The sequence below is a fragment of the Entelurus aequoreus genome, linkage group LG19 (genome assembly GCF_033978785.1).
Source record: "Entelurus aequoreus isolate RoL-2023_Sb linkage group LG19, RoL_Eaeq_v1.1, whole genome shotgun sequence".
Classification (NCBI taxonomy): Eukaryota; Metazoa; Chordata; class Actinopteri; order Syngnathiformes; family Syngnathidae; genus Entelurus; species Entelurus aequoreus.
The window spans coordinates 32,056,277-32,078,061 of record NC_084749.1 but is presented as its reverse complement, the minus strand read 5'-3'; the positions used below and the strand labels follow the sequence as shown (position 1 = coordinate 32,078,061).

Genomic DNA, 21,785 nt, shown 5'->3' with positions numbered 1-21,785 from the left:
AGAGGCTTCGAGCTCAGGAACACGAAGCCTAGTTCGGGGATCTACGGAATGAGACGAGGATGACGTCGCCATCGTGACGCCATCAACGTGCGCCCACAATTTGTTGCCTGTATCCTCAAATTATGGCGAGACAAAACTCTTGCCATCCCAATATCGAGGTAATGTACACGAATGTTTATTTTGGACGTTTTCCCAAACGTTTACCGTGTATGCATTTAGAATTCGAAATTCCCGCTCAAGACTTCACTTCTATCCTCCGTTTGCTCGTCTCTGGTTTGGCTGCAGCGAGCTAACTCGGCTAGCTTCGCCCTCAGGAGAACCACTAACTTATTCAAAAGACCCTAAAATGACACACTCGCTCTCATACGAGTAATAATCGCTGTTGTGTGTCGAAAAATAAGTAAATAACATCAAATACGTGGTCTCTTGAGCTTGGCCAACGTATTTTCTCTCTTTATCTTAACATTTTATTGTTGTGACGGATTATTGCATTGTTCGTAAATTACTGCTCTTAAACTTGTATTTCGAGACTTTTAATACTGTTGTTTTATATAGCAATATAACGCAACATTGACTGGGGCTTTTACTGTGTTAATGCGTCGCTCAATAGGGAATTCTAAAAATGTATATAAAAAGTATAGACACTGCATGGATAGGTTTGCCAAATCTCTAATGAAGGATGCTGCTAATTCCAGTTCAGTGTCCAGCCTTTAAACTCTCAAATGTGAAAGGTAAGTGCTTAACAGAGTGTAATAATTGCTATGTAAAAAAAACAACATCAAACTGTTTGTATTTAGTCTATAGATAAGTAATTTTAGCAGTTAGTTTTGTCTGCTTCTAAATATGAATTTCAATTGTAGTTGTCAGCATTACCTCTTTCTTGCTGTAACTTCCACAAATCGAGGTTTTTGGAACACTGCCTACTAACTAGGGATGGGTGATGTGGCCCGAAATCTGTATTGCAATATGTATCGCAGGTCCCTGCGATAAAGATAAATATCTCGATATATTAATCTACTTGAACTGGAAATCTCATGTAAACAATATACAACATAAAGTAGCAAGGAACATGTCAATAATGAATACAGCAAAACATGTTCTAGAGCAGTGGTTCTTAACCTGGGTTCGATCGAACCCTAGGGGTTCAGGTGAGTCGGGCTAAGGGGTTCGGCGGAGGTCAAAACACACCCGATCGTCGTGTAAATAAAAACTTCTCCCTATCGGCGTATTACGGATACGGCAACAGCAGAAGTCACACTGATTTGCAGGTGTGTAATTTGTTGTGAGTTCATGCACTGTGTTGGTTTTGTTCTTTGAACAAGGGGATGTTCATGCACGGTTCATTTTGTGCACCAGTCAAAAAACATGGTAACACTTTAGTATGGGGAACATATTCACCATTAATTAGTTGCTTATTAACATGCAAATTAGTAACATATTGGCTCCTAACTAGTCATTATTAAGTACTTATTAATGCCTTATTCGGCATGGCCTTATTACAACCCTAACCCGCTAACCCTGGCCCTAACCCTCTACCCCTAACCCTAACCAAATAACTCTAAATTAAGTCTTTGTTACTTAGAATATGTTCACCTAGTGTCCAAAAAACTCTAAATTAAGTCTTTGTTACTTAGAATATGTTCCCCATACTAAAGTGTTACCAAAAACATATAACCTTGTCTTGAATTTGAAAAAAAAACATCATTTTATTTTTCACAAGGGTTCGGTGAATGCGCATATGAAACTGGTGGGGTTCGGTACCTCCAACAAGGTTAAGAACCACTGTTCTAGACCAAAAATCACTCCATATTCTCTACTGCTCGCTAGTGTTACCATATCTGAGTTATTGTGTAGAAATATGGGGAAATAACTACAAAAGTACATTTCATTCATTAACAGTGTTACAAAAAAGATCATAATGCTGGATATAGAGAACATACAAACCCTCTATTCATCCATCCATTTTCTACCGCTTGTCTCTTTCGGGGTCGCGGGGGGTGCTGGAGCCCATCTCAACTGCACATGGGCGGAAGGCAGGGTACACCCTGGACAAGTCGCCACCTAAATACTGAAATTCCACGACATGGTGAATTTGCAAACAGCAACAATTATACACAAAGCAAACTATAATCTGCTACCCAATAATATACAAAAATTATTCTCAACAAAAGAGGAGGAATATAAGTTTAGAGAAAAATTTAATTTAAAACATTTGTACGCACGTACAACACTTAAGACCTTCAGTATATCAGTATGTGGAATTAAATGATGGAATGGATTAAGCAAAGAAATCAAACAATGTACTAATACGATCCACTTCAAGAAACTCTTCAAACTTAAAAGTGTTTACAAAGTACAAAGAAGAAGAACCATGATAAACATTCTGAATGTATTTAATCCATCCATTCATTTTCAAGATAATCTTACTCATCTCACCATATGAAATATAACTTACTTCACCAATTATTTTTTTTTATTTTTTTATTGTTATTACCTATGGAGTATATTGTGAATAAATTGAGAACAGGAAGTGAACAAAAATTTTAGCAACTGCTATGTGAAGGAAAAGGGGTAGGATTAAATAAGTTCTGCTTCTTCCTACTACTTTTCGAACATGTTGAATAGAGAAACTGGAAATTGGGATGTATCATGTCATGCATACATGTTCCAAATAAACTTAAACTCAACTCAACTCAACTACTTGTTAATTCACTGTTATGTCTGGTTACTCTCTGTTGTAAAATAGTTTAATCTACACTTGTGTTAAAATGTAATAAACATGCATTCTTTTGTTGTTTTCAATACATTTAGTTTTGAGCAAAAATACATATTTGGGTATCGATCCAATACCAAGTAGTTGAGTATTGATTTATACAGTGGTTCCCAAACTTTTTTCCACCAAGTACCACTTTAGGAAAAAAATTGTCTCTCCAAGTACCACCATAATAACCAATGTTAAAATACAGTAGCATAGTAGGCCTAAGTATTAATTGAAAACAAGGAAGATGTTTTATTTAACAAGTATATTTAATATTTTTAGCCACTTTAACTTACACACGGTTTGAACAGTAACACTGTGTTTAAAAAGACGAAACACTGTATGAAATGATTATTTAGCATACCGTTAGATGTAGACTGCGTACTGTAGTATAAAGATCACTGAATTGTACCAATACTGATAGCGATACTTAAAATTTCAAGATCATTGAATAATAACATTTTTGATCACAGTTGTAATCAGACAAAATAACAAGATGGCGGTTTAACAATAACAGTTACATTTTTTAACTATGACCTAATATTGGCTCTGATTTAAAATACTTTGGTTTTTGGCCTTACGGCGCTCCTATATCCAGGGACTTATTTCCTGAGTTTGTAAACAATATCAAAAATTACAGAAGATGTTTTGCTAGTAAAAAATATTGTTCTAGCCAGTGTGGTATCAACCTGATAAAGTACTACCGGTACTTGGTATTGTTCTTGTCGCTATTTGTACCAATTCGCCCACCCTGTTTACATTCAAGAGCTCTAACTTGCGATTAGCAGTTAGCATATTCTCCTACAATGTGTAGTGTAGCTTGTTTAGCTATTCCTCGTGCGCTTGGATTTGTAAGAAACAGTTTATTTGCTGCCATTGCAGCAAGTTGCACTATAAAGAGACATTAGCTGTGAGCGAGGACACGACATTGCGGTGTGGACCCGGTCGTTTGCTTGTTGCTGTCAAATTTGAGGAAACAGCCAGAATGTGTCAACATCCGTTATCACGATAGTATTAAAAGCTCTATCTTTGGCCAAATTTATATCGTATATATTCTATATTGCGCAGTTCTACTACTAACAAATGCCTCATTTATTCTAGTGATATCACTGTTTCTGTATTAATTCTCTGCTACTTTGTTTCTCCTATCCTATAGGAGACTCCGGTGGAGGTACAATCCTAAAAAGAGTATATAGCTGCAGTTGAGCAACTCAGTAATCCCAATTTGTCATCTGTTGTACCTGTGACATTTAACAGGAAGACATAGAATACAACTGATTTTCTTGATTCAAAAACCCCCCAACAACACACTGTACCATACTTGGTAGTGAAGAAGACCAACAGGGAAAAGTGGAGTCTTTGGGATGGGGTTAAAGTGCAAAAGGAGGACGTCATGGTTCACAGCAATTCTGCTTCCCCAATGAAAACAACATCTCTTTCAACTAATATAACTGAGGCAGCACCTCCTCCAGTGCTGCATCTGAAAGATACTGTCAAAGACCTCGCTCATAGCCCTGCAAAGCTCCTTGCCTCAGTTGGGTCAGATGTTACCCCCATTTCAGACACCACGCAGCCTTCTACTCAGATTCCTGAGGATGATAAGCCCTCAGTTGTAACCCCGCTAATAGCACTTAAAGGGAATTTGCCGTCCGCTACACAGTCAACACATCCCACTCAGGGAACAGTCAATGGCCGCACGTCAGGCAGAAAGAGGGTTCCTAAGGCCTGTGACTGTTGTGGCCCCAACAGCAAAGGACACAATATCAGACCTCCTGGCAGAGGCAGAGGAAGGGGCAGGGGAAGGGGACGAGGTAGGGGTAGGGGAGCTGGACGGCACCTTCAGGACACCCCAAAAAGACAAGACGGGGACAAGTTGTTGATCATTAATGACTTTGACCTGACGGAAGGTAAATTAAGGGAAACAAGGGAAGAAAATGACACCCATGGGAACAATAAAACCTCAAATCCACAGTCAGATTCTGCTGCTCCTTCAAATGTCCATGTCAGTCCTCCAGATGGACCAGTAACAAACTATGTTGTGCAAAAGAAGGAGAACATATTGACAGTAATTTCACGGGTTGCTGAAACAGAACGAAAAAAGATTGGGCAGGTGTTGTCCCCAGGAATGACTGGCAGAAGTATGGTGCTTGTAAGAGGGAGAGGAGGCGGTAAACCTGGCCGGGGAGGAATGGCAGGTCCTTTGGCATCGAAAATGATCATTGGAATCAAACAAGGTATTGGAAATGAGGTTGTTATCTGTTCTGAAGCCCAGCCGCAGATATACTGTACATTGGATTTATCACAGATTGGAAATAAAGATGAGATAAGTTTGTCTGCGACAAAAGCTGAAGAGACAATTGATGACATAACCTGCATGACCGAAGCAGGAAACGGAACACTTTGCTTATCAGGAGAGTCCACCTCTCCTTTAAGGCCAGGATGTCTTCCAAACCACGAATCGGAGATGCAGGTAGAGCAAGAGAATGAGAGGACAGACCTTTCATCCCTATGTTTATCACCTACTCTGTCCAATGGAAACGCCAGCTCACCCACAGACCTCGACCACAGATCCACACCCATGGACACAGACAATCCAGTGGCGGTTTGTTCATACAACGGTCCTGTCGCGGTGTGCAGCAGTATGCACAGCTGCGCGCTGAGAGACCACAGGTTGTACTGTCAGCCTGGAACCTGGGAAAAAGGGGAAGAACCCAATGATGATCTGCCAAATGACGCAAATGCACAAGAGACGGATGCAACGGCACAGAATGGTGATAACCTGGAGCGACTTATTCATTTGGTCCATGGTAAGATCGGTTTTGGATAGGGACATTCCATCAGGGTTTTATGCTGCCGATACCAATACCAATAACACGTAATGTACATTTTTCAGTGTATTTTTGGTGAGTGTTATTGACAGTTTAACAATATTTTAACTAGTTCCTTTTTCTTTTATTGAAACAAAGTCAATAGTACACAATAACTAAACAAAAGCAAAAACTATCTCTACTCATCTAAACTCTTTGGTTTTTGCACTTCTGTGTCCAGGGAATTATTCCCTGAGTTTGTAAAAATGAACAAAAACAACAAAGTGATTTTAAGAAACGTAAAGATATTGTTCTGATCACTCTAGTATTTATGACAACACTGACACTGACAACACCAATTTATAGATCGATTCGATCCTACTCTTACTTGTCGTGTACTAACTGCGACAATGCTGACACACCAACAGTTGTTGTTATTTCTTGTTGTTGTTTAAATATGGTTAGTTTAGCTATTACCATGCCTGCTTCTAATACATGATAATGATACTTAAGATATGAAGAAATGCAGTTTATTTTCCGTGATGGAGATGATTATTATTAGTTCATGGGAGCGGCTCCACAATGTACACATAACTAGCAGCTAACCACTTGTCAGCAAGATAGGATCATCATTTGTGATCATGTACTTTTTCACGAAAATCGTCCGATATCGTTTGATTGGCACAACCTTAGTTTTGAAGGCCAGGAGGTATTTATCATGTCATCCGAGTTTTGTACATTAAACACATGCTTTTAGATAATGTTTGTTCTTTAAAATATGTCTTGTTTTGTTGACCCATTATTTAAATTTGCAAAGTCAGTGGTTGGTACACCTCTGCGTTGACCTGCCAAGAAGATGGGAAATCTAATCCTGTGACAATGACGTATACATTTTAGAGTTTCTGGAGAGCTTCTACTTAAAATATGGCAGTTTCATTCCTGTCAGTGAGACAGATGTCCTGGATTACCTGAAGGAGAATGGCAACAGTGACGACCTCGCCAACAAGTTAGTGCATATACACGCAACATGAAATTTTTGTCATCCACTCTGCTCACATCTTAACGCGTTTGTTGTAGGAGACTGAACGTCCTGGAAGAGATGAAGCGGTACAAAGCAGCGCTCGCCTCTGCACCTGTTGCTAGCTTTATGGTCATGTACAACAAACACACGTTGAGCCTTGAAGACCTCAGCACGCTGGAGGAACAGAATTGGCTAAATGACCAGGTAAGGAAAGGTGGAAGTCCAGTGTTTCCCCACAGAAGTGCGTAAATGTGGCGTTGTGGGGGTGGGTTAGACGACGTCATACCCCAATTTGCATAATTATGAGCGATAGTGCTTTCATGTTACAGTTGCCAAAAGTAACCAGAAATTCATGTTATCCACAGTTCATCAGTGTCTGCTGCTGTCGATAGTTTATAACCAAAGTATGTCTGTCTTCATCTCTTAATGTCGTCAGACTTCAAAAGAGATTATTGTGCGGTTAAAAAAAAGTCTGGTAACATGGTTTGTAAATAGAAAACGTATGAATGATACATTTAATATATACAGTAGTACCTCAATTTATGAGCCTAATTGGTTCAGTGACTGAGTTCTTAACTCAACACTTGTATTTTAAATCAATGTCTCCCATTGAAATCTATTTAATTGGGGTTTGGCCCCCCAAACAGCACAATTTTAACATTTAGCATGTCATTAAAATACTTTCATATAATCTAAGTATTGAAAGCCAATATTCCAGAAAATGTAATTCTAATATTTGATGAAATAATATTATTTTGTAGAGTGGAATTCTACAGTATCTCTTTCTCGAGCTGATTCTCTGTCAAACACACCATCAGCAGCTTTTCAATATTTTAATAGATAATATATTTAGATATTATTTTGGCGTCCTTTGCGGATGTGAGACTCATTCTGCCGCAGTATGGTGCAGACTAGCAGTGATATGCTCAAATTACTTTGCCAAGTTGACGGCACGCACTGTCATGTTATTGATGATTTCATTTTTTAATTCAACGAATATCATCCACTTCTTATCAGCACTGTCATATACATCTATTTTCTTCATTCCTATGCTTAAAAAACCAAGTTATGTTGATCTCTAGCTGTAAACTGATGCTTAACGAGTAGACACAATGTTTTGGTTGGTTCATTTGCTACGCCAATCAATGACTGGGATGCTTGTAGCTCACATTTTTGCTTGCAACCTAAATCATAACAATTAGCCGAGAGACTACTCTTATCCTAAAACACTCTTAAGTTGGGGCACTCCTAAATTGAGGTACCACTGCACATGTACAAACTGAAATATTGCGTTGCTTTTGTGCACATTTACTACATGGTGACAATCAGTTAAATAATCTTTTATATTTCACTTTACGTCTCATTTTGTCCAGATTATCAACACATATGGAGAATTGATTATGGAAGCAACACAACACAATGTAAGTTATATCCTGTGAATGTGGATTATGGGTTTAAAAAAGACAGAAATGTACTTTTATGGTGCGTGTTAATGATGTTGTATGGTATAGTTTAAGTGTTTAATTATATCATACCATTACTAATATCTATTGAATCCAGCCCTATGGTTTAAAAACATGTTTGGTTTCTAGGTTCATTTTTTCAACAGTTTCTTCCATAAGCAGTTGGTTGCCAAGGGTTATGAGGGTGTAAAAAGATGGACCAAAAAAGTAAGGAGACTGATGATGACTACGATGTTAGTTAACATTAAAAAATTTTTTCAATAACAGTTTTTCTTTGCGGGACAAATTTCAGGTGGATTTGTTCTCCAAATGGCTACTGCTCTTTCCCATACACTTAGAAATCCATTGGTCTCTTGTCACCGTCACCATGGCAACCAAGACCATCAATTACTTTGACAGCCAAGGCATCGTCTTCCGACACACCGCAGATGTGAGTGGCAGTGTACATGTACAGTTCTTTCAAAGCAAAACGAATGTGACGAAAAAAATATAACATTTTTCATACGGACTGTAGAATGTTGTTCGGTTTTGTCACATCAAGGCTTCTTTTGCTTTCGCTGGTGCAGAAACATGCAGTCTCTGTTGACACAGCTGAAGACTTGTGGGGATCTCTTGGGAATCTCTCTACTGTACTTCAATTCAAATACATAGCATCCGGAAAGTATTCACAGTGCTTCACTTATTCCACATTTAGTTATGTTACAGCCTTTCTCCAAAATGGAATATATTCATGTGTCCTCAAAATTCTACAAACAATACCCCATATTGACAATCTGAAAAGTTGTTTTAATTTTTTTTATGGATGGATAAAAAAAAAAAAAAAGTAAATAAATCACATGTATTCACATTGTCTTTATGGGGTGTTGTCTGTAAAATATTGAGAACAAAAATGAATGTATTCCATTTTGGAACACGGCTGTAACATAAAATATGGAAGAAGTGAAGCGCTGCGAATACCTCCCTGATGGACTATACACATCCTGATAATTTGGTGAAATTTTAGATCAGGGTTTTTGAGAGGTCAATTAAACAACATTATGTCATTGTTTCTTCACCAACGTGAGCGCCACATCATTGGCAATTGTTCCTTTTAATTGTTGTCACCTCTATGGTTGGATGTTATTTTAGGAAGAATAATTGTTGCTCACTGTTGTGTGTGTGTGTGGTGCCCTGTTAGAACATCATGAAGTATCTTCAGTCAGAAGCCCAAGAACAAAAAAAGGCTGATTTCCTAAAAGGCTGGAAGATTGCAATCATCAAGGTAACTACATAATAGACTATGTATACTCAAGTCACTATTACTACTACAATGGCATTTGGCTCAATAAAAATGTGATTTCACAGTTTTCATGTTCTACACATGTATTAGACAACCACCATGTAAGGTTTCTGCCACAATTGCCCCAATTTTACAATCATGTTTTAAATGTTAATACACCAGCAATACACTACTACACCGAAAAATAGTTTTATTACTAAAATATATCAACATTTATAATTGTTGAACATTTATTTTAAAATGTATATAAAAAAAACATTGAAGCTAGTAGGGCACATTATTATTTATGGATTATTAGGGGTTGATATTAGTCCTATATCGGCAAGAAGAAAACAAGTATCGGATTATATCGGCGAGCATCTAAAATCTTCAATACAAGCAGTCCTGTAGTGTGTTTATTTATGCATTGCTGGACAGTTTACAGCTAACTGTCCTCCAATAAGCACACAAGGTTATAGTCTTTTCTTGAAATTTAGCCAAGTAATTTACAAAAGGCAAGCATTGTAGGCTAAAGGCCATTAAGAGCAAGCAGCTACACAACAGCGAAGCAAAAAAATAGCACACAAGCTAGATATATGTAAGAAGTGTCCTTAGTTGAGCAAAATTGCAGTTTAAAACAACACATTTGTCAATATAAACACAAAAATATCAAAGCAAATAATTCCGATAATTATAGTTGCATATTATTTACAAATACAAAGTTTCCGAGGAAGAAGCATATTAGAAAGTGAAGTGAATTATATTTATATAGCCCTTTTTTCTCTTGTGACTCAAAGCGCTTTACATTGAGAAACCCATTATCTACATTTAAGCTACATTTATACTAGTGTGGGTAGCACTGGGAAGCGTCTTGCCCAAGGACGGAAAGGCAGCAGCTAGGATAGCGGAAGCTGGATTTGAACCTGGAACCATCACGTTTCTGCCGTCCGCTCTACCATCTGAGCCACGCACACGCCAAAAGTTTTCAGTAACAAACGCGTTCGCATCATTCAACATATTGCGTAATGAGCTTGGCTTAATTAGTTATTGTGGCCACTCGCGGCATCCAAAAAAAGAAATACCACTCCACTTGAACTTAAAGACAGCATAAAGTTTGTCACGACATGTTTGGCTGTACGATAACTGAAAACTGGGGCAAACTTTTGGTGAAAAGCTAATTATACGAGAAAGTGAGACAAATAAAACCCAGGGTACAATTAAAGTTCGATATAACGCGGGTCCAATATAACGCAACGTTCTATATAATGCGATCATGCCATGGATCTCAAATTTTCCCCCGTTTTTTTCTGCAAGAGTCAATGGTGTTTTTTTTTACCAAATGATCGCATATTTACATTACTGTTATGACCGGTCCATCGTAGTCATGTCCTGTGTTGGTTTACAGTTTCACGTCTTGATTACTACACTTCCACCTTCTTGTTGCACCGTTTGAGTGCCAGTTAGCTTCACGCTAGGCTAATGCCCTGTATGTTTTTGTGCCTCGTACTGGAATTAAAAAAGCATTCTTACCTGCAAGCTGATTCCTACTGCATCCTGGGAGACATGACCTTTGCAGACATGTGACCAGATTGTAACACTTACACATTAAATCTTTATGAAAATTTCCATTAAGAAGGAATAAAATAAAAATAACAAAATATCGACCCAGTGATGTCCAAAACTAGTTGGTGCCCACCCCGTTTTGTGACGTGCGAGCACAATCCACCATATACATCACGTGGGGGCATCCACGTGATCTATTCACCAAGTAGGTTTAGGCAGCCAAGCAATAGGACGGCGTGGCGAAGTTGATAAGAGTGGCTGTGCCAGCAATCGGAGTGTTGCTGGTTACTGGGGTTCAACTCCCACCTTCTACCTTCCTAGTCACGTCCGTGGTGTCCTTGGGCAAGACACTTCACCCTTTGCCTCTGATGGCTGCTGGTTAGCGCCTTGCATGGCAGCTCCCGCCATCAGTGTGTGAATGTGTGTGTGAATGGGTAAATGTGGAAATACTGTCAAAGCGCTTTGAGTACCTTGAAGGTAGAAAAGCGCTATACAAGTATAACCCATTTATCATTTATTTATCATTTAATAGCGCATAACGTTTGCGAAAAAAAGGGTAAAAACTAAGTCTTTCTATATAACGTGATCTTGGGAATAACACGATTGGTATATTATGTACCGCAAAGACAGCATTATATCGAACTTTGAGTGTAACCGCTTTTATAGTAGAATGCAAGAAAAATGATGGTGCCAAGTGGAATACATTCCTGTCCTCCTGTTGCATGCAATTATATTCAAATAACGTAGTATAGCTTTGTAACTGATCTCACTGACTCCTCAGGGTATTCCTCAGCAGAAGAACGATAGCGACTGCGGCGTTTTTGTCCTTGAGGTGAGACTTTCTTTTACCTTTTCATTTCAACTCTTCTCTCTTATCTCCTGTGCTTGTTTCATTCTCCCATTTTCTCGTCTGTCTAAATATGAGAATGTCCAATATCGGAAATGCATCCAAACTTATCATTCGACTCAGTTTTTTTTTTGTTTCTTTCCTGCGTCTGCCAGTATTGCCGTTGTCTCTCGGTGAAGCAGCCCCTGCTGTTCAGTCAGGAGGACATGCCTCACATTCGCAAACGGATCTACAAAGAGCTCTGCGACCGACACCTCAACTCTTAAAGGACTGAGAAATGCCCCCCTGAGCTCACCTTACCTATTTACATGAGGAGAGCTGCCAGAGCTTGTCAGACAGATCTTACTTTTAATGAGCGTCTGTTACATGAGATCCACACAAGAACTACTGACGTGGCCTCCTACTGATGCTGGACTCTTACGTTTTCACGTTGCCTTTTCTTTATGCATTTAGCATGGCCAGTCGCTCTTCTTTGGACCCTCTCTTGCTCGGACCAACTGCGTGGATTCCAAACGGAGCGGCCATTTTAAACTTCATGACTTTTAAAACAGCGGCGCCTCGTGTCTTTATGTCTTCGAACATGTAATTTCAAGAAAAGGTGGTGCGATTTAGTGGACCAACCGTTCACCTAAAACTTGAAGATGGCCGTCGGGTCCTTTGCTTCCTGGACTGCTAATATTTGCACGGTTATCGGAGCTGAAGAGTTTAGAATATCAAACGATTGTACTGACCCCCGTAGCTTTCCTTGCTGTCTCTGCAGGGCGCTGACTTCTTAGTATAGAAGCTGGCAACAAACGTTGGCTGTGGCTGAAACAGGGATATACAGTATAGTTGACTCCCTTTTAGAATATCAGGTTTTTGTCAAATTACACCTAAACTTTTCTCTTGAAAGTCCTCCTTTTTTATGAAGCTATTAATCAGATGTTCTAGCTCAATGTCCATCCATTTCTTGTTGTTGTTAGTTGGGTGTAGAGGTCAAGCTGCTAACGTTAAGGCCACAGCTCTGACATAAGTGTCAGCCAAGCAGTCAATCTATCAAGTATTTAGTGTAGAAGCATTGAAAGAATCAAGTGGACCTCGCATATAATTCCAGTGTCCTATCCGTCTGATTTTCTTCTTATAGTTTTATTACCACACTTAACTGTACTTTAATGACTGTAAATGCTCGCTTTTGGCTAAAAACACATTTTTATTGTTCTTAAAATGCCGAGACTGCTGCAAACGGGTTGCTTTTCTTCCTCTCTCTTTTTTTCTGTCTCTCTAATATGTTTTTGATAAGGTAAAAATTGAGGCAACAAGCAGTAGTTGTATTGAAGATGTTTTACCTGTACTTGAACAGATCGTTTTTTTAGGGGATAAAATCCTTCAGATAAATATTCAAACATATTGAATTGTGTGTTTTTTTAAAGTAATTTATTAATCAGCTGATCTGATTGTAATTATGAAAACTGCGCTTCTATTGTATTTGCATGATATCTTTAGATTGCTATAATATGTGGTGATGGGTTTAAAGAATCATTATATTATAGAACACATTCTTGAGAAACAAATTAGTGTACAAAAGACAAATAGGACATATTTATTACAAAGTTTGAAGGGTTTAATCAGAGTAAACAAAAATATGACAATACAGTATGTTTTTAATGTGTATTGTTGAAATGCTTGAATCAGGCCGGGAACAGGATTGTGATAGTTGTACTATAATGCAATGGCTGGAAGATCATAGCAATTATTGTGGCAACGTATTCACATACATTTTCTTAGGCTATTGTAATTTTTACTTCGTTATATATGTCAGTCATTTACTACTGCACTACTAACATTGACCACAAGGGAGAGCACTAAATCAGGATTTCGATTTACTATTGCTTTATTTTAATTACATTAGTTTGTTTCTTGAGTTTCTCCAATAATTGACATTTAGCTTTTGAACCTACAGAAACAAGCATCTGGAAACTTTAAATGTATATACTTGTGTATTAGGGCGAGACATCACCAATTATACAAATATCATTTGAGAAAGGTTTAGCGATATTGCATTTGTTTTATATTTGAAAAAAACAAACACTCACCAAGTAAAGCAGGGGTGGCCAAAGCTCAGTTATAAACAAAAAAATAAGGTTCCACATGGACAATCAGCTAGGGTGGCTTTCTCTAAGGGGCGCCACGAGGATGAAGGGGGACAAAAAACATTCACATATGCCCAGCTCCCTTGCCCCCCATACTGCTTATAAGATTGGATAAATCCAAACCAATAAGAGACAGTAAGAGATAATTAAAAATGGACATCTCTGTGAACGTAAACAAGGAAGTGAAGTGAAGATATGAGTGTGCAACGCATGCACACATTCCCAATGAAATTAGCGCGATGACAACATTGCAACATTCTTAAGCAGTGGCGGTCTCTAGCATGTGTATGTGTCTCTATTTCTTTCATAATGGTTTAATGAAGAATTAAGATTTACAATTTTGCTAGGGAATCTTTGATCGTCCTACAGTTGTGCTATGAGGTGCTAAAGTTGAACCTTTTGTGTAACTTTCTACGACACTGCCAAAGCGTAAAGGGGACCTATGATGATTTTCATTCTTTTCTACTTATAATACAATGTTATATTTTAACAGTGTGCATATTAAAAAGATTAAATCAGGTACTTTTGGAGAGGGTGGGTTGTAACTTAATTTGCAATCTGGGAACGCCTCCACAAACAGACATCTTGCAGACAGACTCAGAAAACAAACTCTAAATGTAACTGTCGAGCAATATTTACGCAAAATCTTTACACCAAAGCATATCCAATACATGTTATCTAGATCAGTGATTCTCAAACGGTATGCGGGATCCATCTAGTGCAAGGATGTCAAACGTACGGTTTTATCTGGCCCGCGGCCTGCAAGACGAGTTTGCACAGTATAAAAATGAGCTGCATTTTTTTAATCAATGAAACTGCTATTTTAAATGTGTCCACTGGGTGTCACAATGGCAATTCAAGTGTAACCCACATCACACAGGACACTGTTTAAAGATGACATGTCAGCTGACTTTTAAATGCCCTTTGGATTGGCTGCCCCTACTTGAATCAGCGCAGGTGCAAGCAATCTGCTGCTCCTGTTTTGGCTGGTAGCAGATGGCGGCAGACTGATGCAGTATCGACGCACACCTTTTTACTTAATGTGTGTTTCTGCATTTGTTGTGTTTGTTCTATTTTAATTTATGCTTAAATCTACCATGTTCACATTGGTTAAGTTTGTAGTTATGTTACCTTGATTTTGGCTGTGATGTCATTTTGATAATTGTTTTGTTTATATTATGACTTAGTTTAATATTTGAATGATGATAAATGAATGAATGTGTTTTGCCAGTTGCAGATGTCACCAATGCGGCGGTATGAGGAAGCATTTGGTCGCTTTGCTACACACATCTTTTAATGGTGAACTGCCAACATGAGAATGCTAAACAGAAAGTGCTTAACATTTAATGACTTTGCAAATACACTGAGACAAAGTCTAAGTTAATTGTGTTCTTCAGGGTGTTTTTGAAACTGCACTCATTCTTTCCAAGTTTTGCCAAGAGGATTATTTATGTGTACATTTTCAGAACGTGCTTGTTCTATTTTGGCCAAAGTAAAACAAAGAAAACAATCTGAATTTGTCTTTATTTAAAAGTTATTATGCCACGGCTTTTGTTGGAATAGATTTTCCTCAATGCGGCCCCTAAGCTCAAATGAGTTTGACCACCCTGATCTAGTGGTATGCCAAATAATTACTTAATTAAATATTCAAACAGTATTAATGTTCAAACTGTGTAATGTTACAGTGGCCCAAAATATTAAATATACATGTTAAATAAAACCTGTTTTAATGACTATTTAGGCCTACTACGCTACTGTATTTTTATGTTTGTCATTAAGGTGGTACTTGGAGAGCAAGCTTTTTTTCTGAGGTGGTACGTGGGGGGGGGGGGGGGGTATGTTTAAGTGCTGTCAAGTGTGTTTTTTGTCGAGTAACTATAACAGTAAACACAATGGGGGAACAAGTTCTATTTGTTGGTGAAAGATGGGTAAATGTTTTTTTATCATCTTTTCTATCCCTTTTCCTCAGTTGGCCTAATAAGAAATTGCTTGTTTCTTGTGTAATGCTTTTCTGAGCAAAGCCCAAAATTCAAACTCAGCTTTATTTTTTTCTTGAGAGAAATGTGTTTGGCATCCAGGATTTATCATTTTAGAACCCAAAAGTTACATGAAAGAAAAAAAACACTAACTTGTGAGCCACTTTGCTACTAGCCTCCGACCCAACCACCTGCATTTGATGGAGGATAGCTTTTGTAAAAAAAATTATTAAATTTAAAAAAAAAAGGCCTTCCCTACACACCTTAAAATTAAAGCTTTGAACTCTGCCAATTATTGTAAGTCAGCTACAGACAAGGGAAGTTTTATGATTACATTTTCTGCAAACACTAGGCGAACCAAGCATCTTTTCACTTGCTCGTGTTGTCAGTACCCGAAGTCAGCTGGGATAGGTTCCAGCCCACCCAGGATCCTAAAGTGCATGGGTGATCTTTTAAAAAAAAATATTAAGTAATTTTTGTTTGCCTGAATGTGTTTTCTCAGGCGATTCAACATGCAAACGATACAGAAAAAGATGTTAGGTGACTCATTGAAACTAATAGTCTGGAAAGGAGAAGCTTAATTAAGCTCAGCAAAAGAAGATTTTGAGATGGAAAAATAAGGCACTGAATGAAAAGGATTAAGACACCAGAGACGGAAATGGAAAACTTGGAAGATTTAAGGATATCAGAGCTGCAAGTAAGCAGTTATCACAGATAATAAGGCAGAGAGCTAAATTTGGTCAATAGCCTTTTTAAGCAGTAAAGTATATAGCCTGGGCTTTAAGTACTATTCAAATATGGCACTTTTTGTGATCATTGTTGGGGAAGAAGACAATGAATTAGTACATTTTTAAATATATAGTGACTGCAATACTAAGAAGTGTGGACTATCTACTTTAATACTGAGTGATGTACATTTAAAAATAATTCTACCCAACAGAACGGTTACTACTTGCTATGTATATTTTATTGTATGTACAAGTAGTTCTAGCAAAATATCCATTCATTCATCCATATTCTTCTGCTTACAGGCTTTGAATTTTAACTTTTTAAGGTCAAGGCATGTGTTGCCTTAAAGGAAGGCTCATATTTTAGGGCACCAAGGCAAGTTGGAATGCCACCAAGGCAAACATTATTTTCTTTCGAGGCAGGGGCCCCAAACCTTGCATGCATTTGTGTATATATAAAGCATGCATATATATATATATATATATATATATATATATATATATATATATATATATATATATATATAGTTGTTTTTTTAAAAATTCATTATTAATATCAACTTGTCAGCTTTTTGTCATTACATGATGCCTTTATCTATTTGATAGGGAAATCATAATACAGGTATTGAGAAACAGAAACTTGTTTCCCTCCCCTCCCCCGAAAAATATATTAAAATAAAATAAAAAAAACCTTCGCCTCCCCCTTCCCGTCCTACATTTCAGTCACAGTGGGTGGTAATGCACTGCCTTCCTCTTAACCACTAGCAGATAGAAAATCAAACAAACTGACTAAAAAAAATACAAATAAAAAACATACAGAGAAGTGTCACTGAATAAAAACAAAATGAGGATTGAGGTAAGTGAAAAAGGTTCATTGTCAACAGTGAGTGTCACATTTGTCCTATAGTGTCTTTAATTTAGCTATGTAACTAATCATACAGCCCCAGGTCAAGTCAAATTGTTTTGGTGTACCCCTCAGATTATATTTAGTTTTCTCTAGATCTAAGAAAAACATGAGGTCCTTAAAGGCCTACTGAAATGAATTTTTTTTATTTAAACGGGGATAGCAGATCTATTCTATGTGTCATACTTGATCATTTCGCGATATTGCCATATTTTTGCTGAAAGGATTTAGTATAGAACAACGACGATAAAGATTGCAACTTTTGGTATCTGATAAAAAAAAGGCTTGCCCCTACCGGAAGTAGCGTGACGTAGTCAGTTGAACATATACGCAAAGTTCCCTATTGTTTACAATGATGGCCGCATGAAGTGAGAGAGATTCGGACCGAGAAAGCGACAATTTCCCCATTAATTTGAGCGAGGATGAAAGATTTGTGGATGAGTAAAGTGCAAGTGAAGGACTAGTGGGGAGTTGAAGCTATTCAGATAGGGAAGATGCTGTGAGAGCCGGGGGTGACCTGATATTCAGCTGGGAATGACTACAACAGTAAATAAACACAAGACATATATATACTCTATTAGCCACAACACAACCAGGCTTATATTTAATATGCCACAAATTAATCCTGCATAAAAACACCTGCGTGTTTGTTACGCTAGCTCCCAGCTCCTCTGCTAGCTCCTAGCTCCTCTGCTAGCTCCTAGCTCCATAGAACACGCCAATACAATTCAAACACCTGATCAACACACACAATCACTCAGCCCAAAAGACCGTTCACCTAACCCAAGGTTCATAAAGCTTATATATTATAAACAGTTACGTACGTGACGCGCACATACGGTCAAGCTATCAAATGTTTAGCAGCCAAGGCTGCATACTCACGGTACCTGATATTCAGCTGGGAATGACTACAACAGTAAATAAACACAAGACATATATATACTCTATTAGCCACAACACAACCAGGCTTATATTTAATATGCCACAAATTAATCCTGCATAAAAACACCTGCGTGTTTGTTATGCTAGCTCCTAGCTCCTATGCTAGCTCCTAGCTCCATAGAACACGCCAATACAATTCAAACACCTGATCAACACACACAATCACTCAGCCCAAAAGACCGTTCACCTAACCCAAGGTTCATAAAGCTTATATATTATAAAAAAGTTACGTACATACGCAAAAAAAAGTTGCGCACATACTGTCAAGCGATCAAATGTTTAGAAGCCAAAGCTGCATACTCACAGTAGCACGTCTGCGTCTTTGTCATCCAAATCAAAGTAATCCTGGTAAGAGTCTGTGTTGTCCCAGTTCTCTACAGGCGTCTGTGTATCGAAGTCAAAAGTCCTCCTGGTTAGAGTCTCTGTTATCCGAGTTCTTCCATCTTGACTGCATCTTTCGGGAATGTAAACAAAGAAGCGCCGGCTGTGTACTGTTGTTGCTGACTACGTTCGAAAAATACGTCCATTTCGCACCGACAACTTTCTTCTTTGCTTGCTCGGCTTCCTTCTCCATAATGCAATGAACATGATTGCAACAGATTCACGAACACAGATGTCCAGAATACTGTGGAATTATGAAATGAAAACAGAGCTTTTTCGTATTGGCTTCAATGTGGAAGGCATACCCGTGTTCGCCGGTCTACGTCACGCGCATACGTCATCCTCAGAGGCGTTTCAAACCGGAAGTTTAGCGGCAAATTTAAAATGTCACTTAATAAGTTAACCCGGCCGTATTGGCATGTGTTATAATGTTAAGATTTCATCATTGATATATAAACTATCAGACTGCGTGGTCGGTAGTAGTGGGTTTCAGTAGGCCTTTAAGCCATAGGGAAGCCTTGGGGGTAAACTGTGATTTCCACTCCAACAAAATCCTTCTCTGAGCTAGTAATGATGCTAATACAATCCAATCCACTTTATTTATATAGCACATTTAAACAACAAAAATGTTTCCAAAGTGCTGCACAAAAATATTAAAAACGAGATTCAAATACTATCCTTAGCTCCACCAATGACTGAATAAAAACAAAATAAAGAAATATAAAAATAAATATGATTAAAAACGATTTTAAAGGGTAAAACCAATTAAAACAATAAATAGAAATAAGAATTTAAAAACACAGAGCACCACACAACTCCCGTAGTGTTAAAAGCCAGAGAATAAAAATGGGCCTTAAGACGACTGGTTTTAAGTCTCGTCTTGGGCACCACGAGCTGGAGCTGGCTCTCGGACCTCAGAGCGCGCGCAGGAGTGTACATTTGGATGAAGACCGAGATATAATGAGGTGCCAGTCCATGCAAAGCTTTAAAACCAAACAGCAAAATGTCCAAATCAATTCTAAAATGAACAGGGAGCCAGTGCAAAATCTCAAGAATTGGGGTTTTATGCTCGCGTTTCCTGGCCCCTGTTAAAAGTTGTGCTGCCGCGTTCTGGACTAACTGCAACCGGGAGAGAGCTTTTTGGCTAATGCCAGCATAAAGTGCATTGCAGTAGTCCTGGCGACTTGAAATAAAAGCATGCACGACTTGTTCAAAAAGGTTAAAAGATAAAAACGGTTTTACTTTTGCTAAAAGACGAAGATGATAAAAACATGATTTTAAAATGCCATTGACTTGTCAAGTTTAAAACAACTGTAGTATCGCTAAGGTGATACTACCCCTAGAAGTCTGCTTAATTTTTTGATGGTTTGGTGGAATTCCAAAAATAGCCAATTCTGCACAAAGCGTCAACTTGAAATTTTGTGCATCTGCAAGATGTTTAAAAATATTAATCCAGTAGGCTTTCAGACAGTGACAGGACCAGAACATGTGTGTCATGTTTGCAGGAGTCAATTGATGTCGATTACATGTGTCTACAATATTGGCATACATTTTGGAAAGTTTAGAGTTAGTAAAATAGATGCGATGGACAACCTTAAACTGTATCAGATTAAGCTTTGAACAAGATGTGCTATCATTTATAAATGCGGATTTCCAGTCATTGTCATCCAAAACGTTGCCATATTCTGCTTCCCAGTCTTTTATAATTTTGTAAAGAGATGTCTCTTTAATATGGGAGATTAGGATGTAAAATTTAGAAATGATACATTTCTGGTTTATGGGATTTCCAAAATTGAGTCTATCAATGATTGAGGTGCACTACTGGGAAACAAGCTGCTATTTGATTTAGCAAAATTACGGATTTGAAAATAACGGAATAGGTGAGAGTTAGGGAGGTATTTATACTTTTCACATAGTTCACTGAAGCTAGCGAAGACATTGTTAATATAAAGGTCCCTTAGTCTGAACAGGCCTGAGCTCTGCCATAGAGAAAAGGCTTTAACTGTGTTTGGTGGGAGAAAAATATAGTTATTTTAAATGGGGCTGTAGTTAGATAATCCTCAGAGTCCAAAAGTGCATCTAAATTGAGACCAAATTCTAAGAGTAGAGATATCAATTGGGTTACATGTAAACTGAGATGATCGAAAAGGCAGTTTTTATGTAAGCAGAGCTAGGAGCGAGGTAGAACATGACTCAGCTTCCAGTCTGCACCCGCTCAATTCAGGTTCGTGGATCCAATAAATCATTTAATGTATGTTGGCTGCCCAATAGTAAAATCTTAAATTAGGGAGTGACAAACCACTTACAGACCTGTGCCTCTGTAAAAAGTATCTCCGTATCCTAGGAGTTTTGCCTTTCCAAATAAAGGATGAGATTAATTTATTTACAGCATTAAAAAAGGAGTTTGGTAAAAAGATCGGAAGACATTGGAAAAAACGTTCATTTTTATGCAATTAATCCTACCTGCTACAGTTATATGTAAATTATTCCACTTTTCCAATCATATGTCAATTAGGGGTGTAAAGTTATTTTTGTAGAGGTCTGGCATCTTATGACAGATGTGTACACCCACGAACTTAAAGCTGTTTCTAGACATTTTAAAAGGAAGATAAGCATCGGTAATCTCAAAAGCCAAGTCATTTACAGGGAAACACTCACTCTTAGCAAAATTCAATTTATAACCTGAAAAAGTTCCAAAAGTGTTGAGCAGATCAATTTAGGAATGGTAGATATTGGATCCAAAATGAACAGTAACAAATCGTCTGCATATAGGGAAAGTGTATGTTCCAAACCGCACCTACTGATTCCTTTGCTAAAACTAGCCGATTAAGTGCAATTGATAGAGGTTCAATTGCCATAGCGAACAACAACTCAGAGGACACCCTTGATGGGTTCCCCTGCTAAGTGAAACATATTGGGATTTCATTAGTGCTTACGGATGCTTTAGGGTTAGAATATAATAGTGCTATCCAAGATATGTAATTAGACCTACCGGTAATGCAGAACCT

The 21,785-nt window shown here is 38.0% G+C and overlaps 1 protein-coding gene across 1 annotated transcript; it reads left to right on the top strand.

Moving 5' to 3' along the window:
- Nucleotides 1-21: 21 nt before the first annotated feature.
- Nucleotides 22-15,363, top strand: LOC133635275 (sentrin-specific protease 5-like). The gene is made up of 10 exons (XM_062028311.1): nucleotides 22-158; nucleotides 3,915-5,565; nucleotides 6,463-6,571; nucleotides 6,643-6,790; nucleotides 7,960-8,007; nucleotides 8,179-8,256; nucleotides 8,342-8,479; nucleotides 9,227-9,310; nucleotides 11,652-11,702; nucleotides 11,873-15,363. The coding sequence occupies exons 2-10, from the start codon at nucleotides 4,152-4,154 to the stop codon at nucleotides 11,981-11,983; spliced, it is 2,181 nt and encodes a 726-aa protein (XP_061884295.1). The 5' UTR covers nucleotides 22-158; nucleotides 3,915-4,151; the 3' UTR covers nucleotides 11,984-15,363.
- Nucleotides 15,364-21,785: the final 6,422 nt, after the last annotated feature.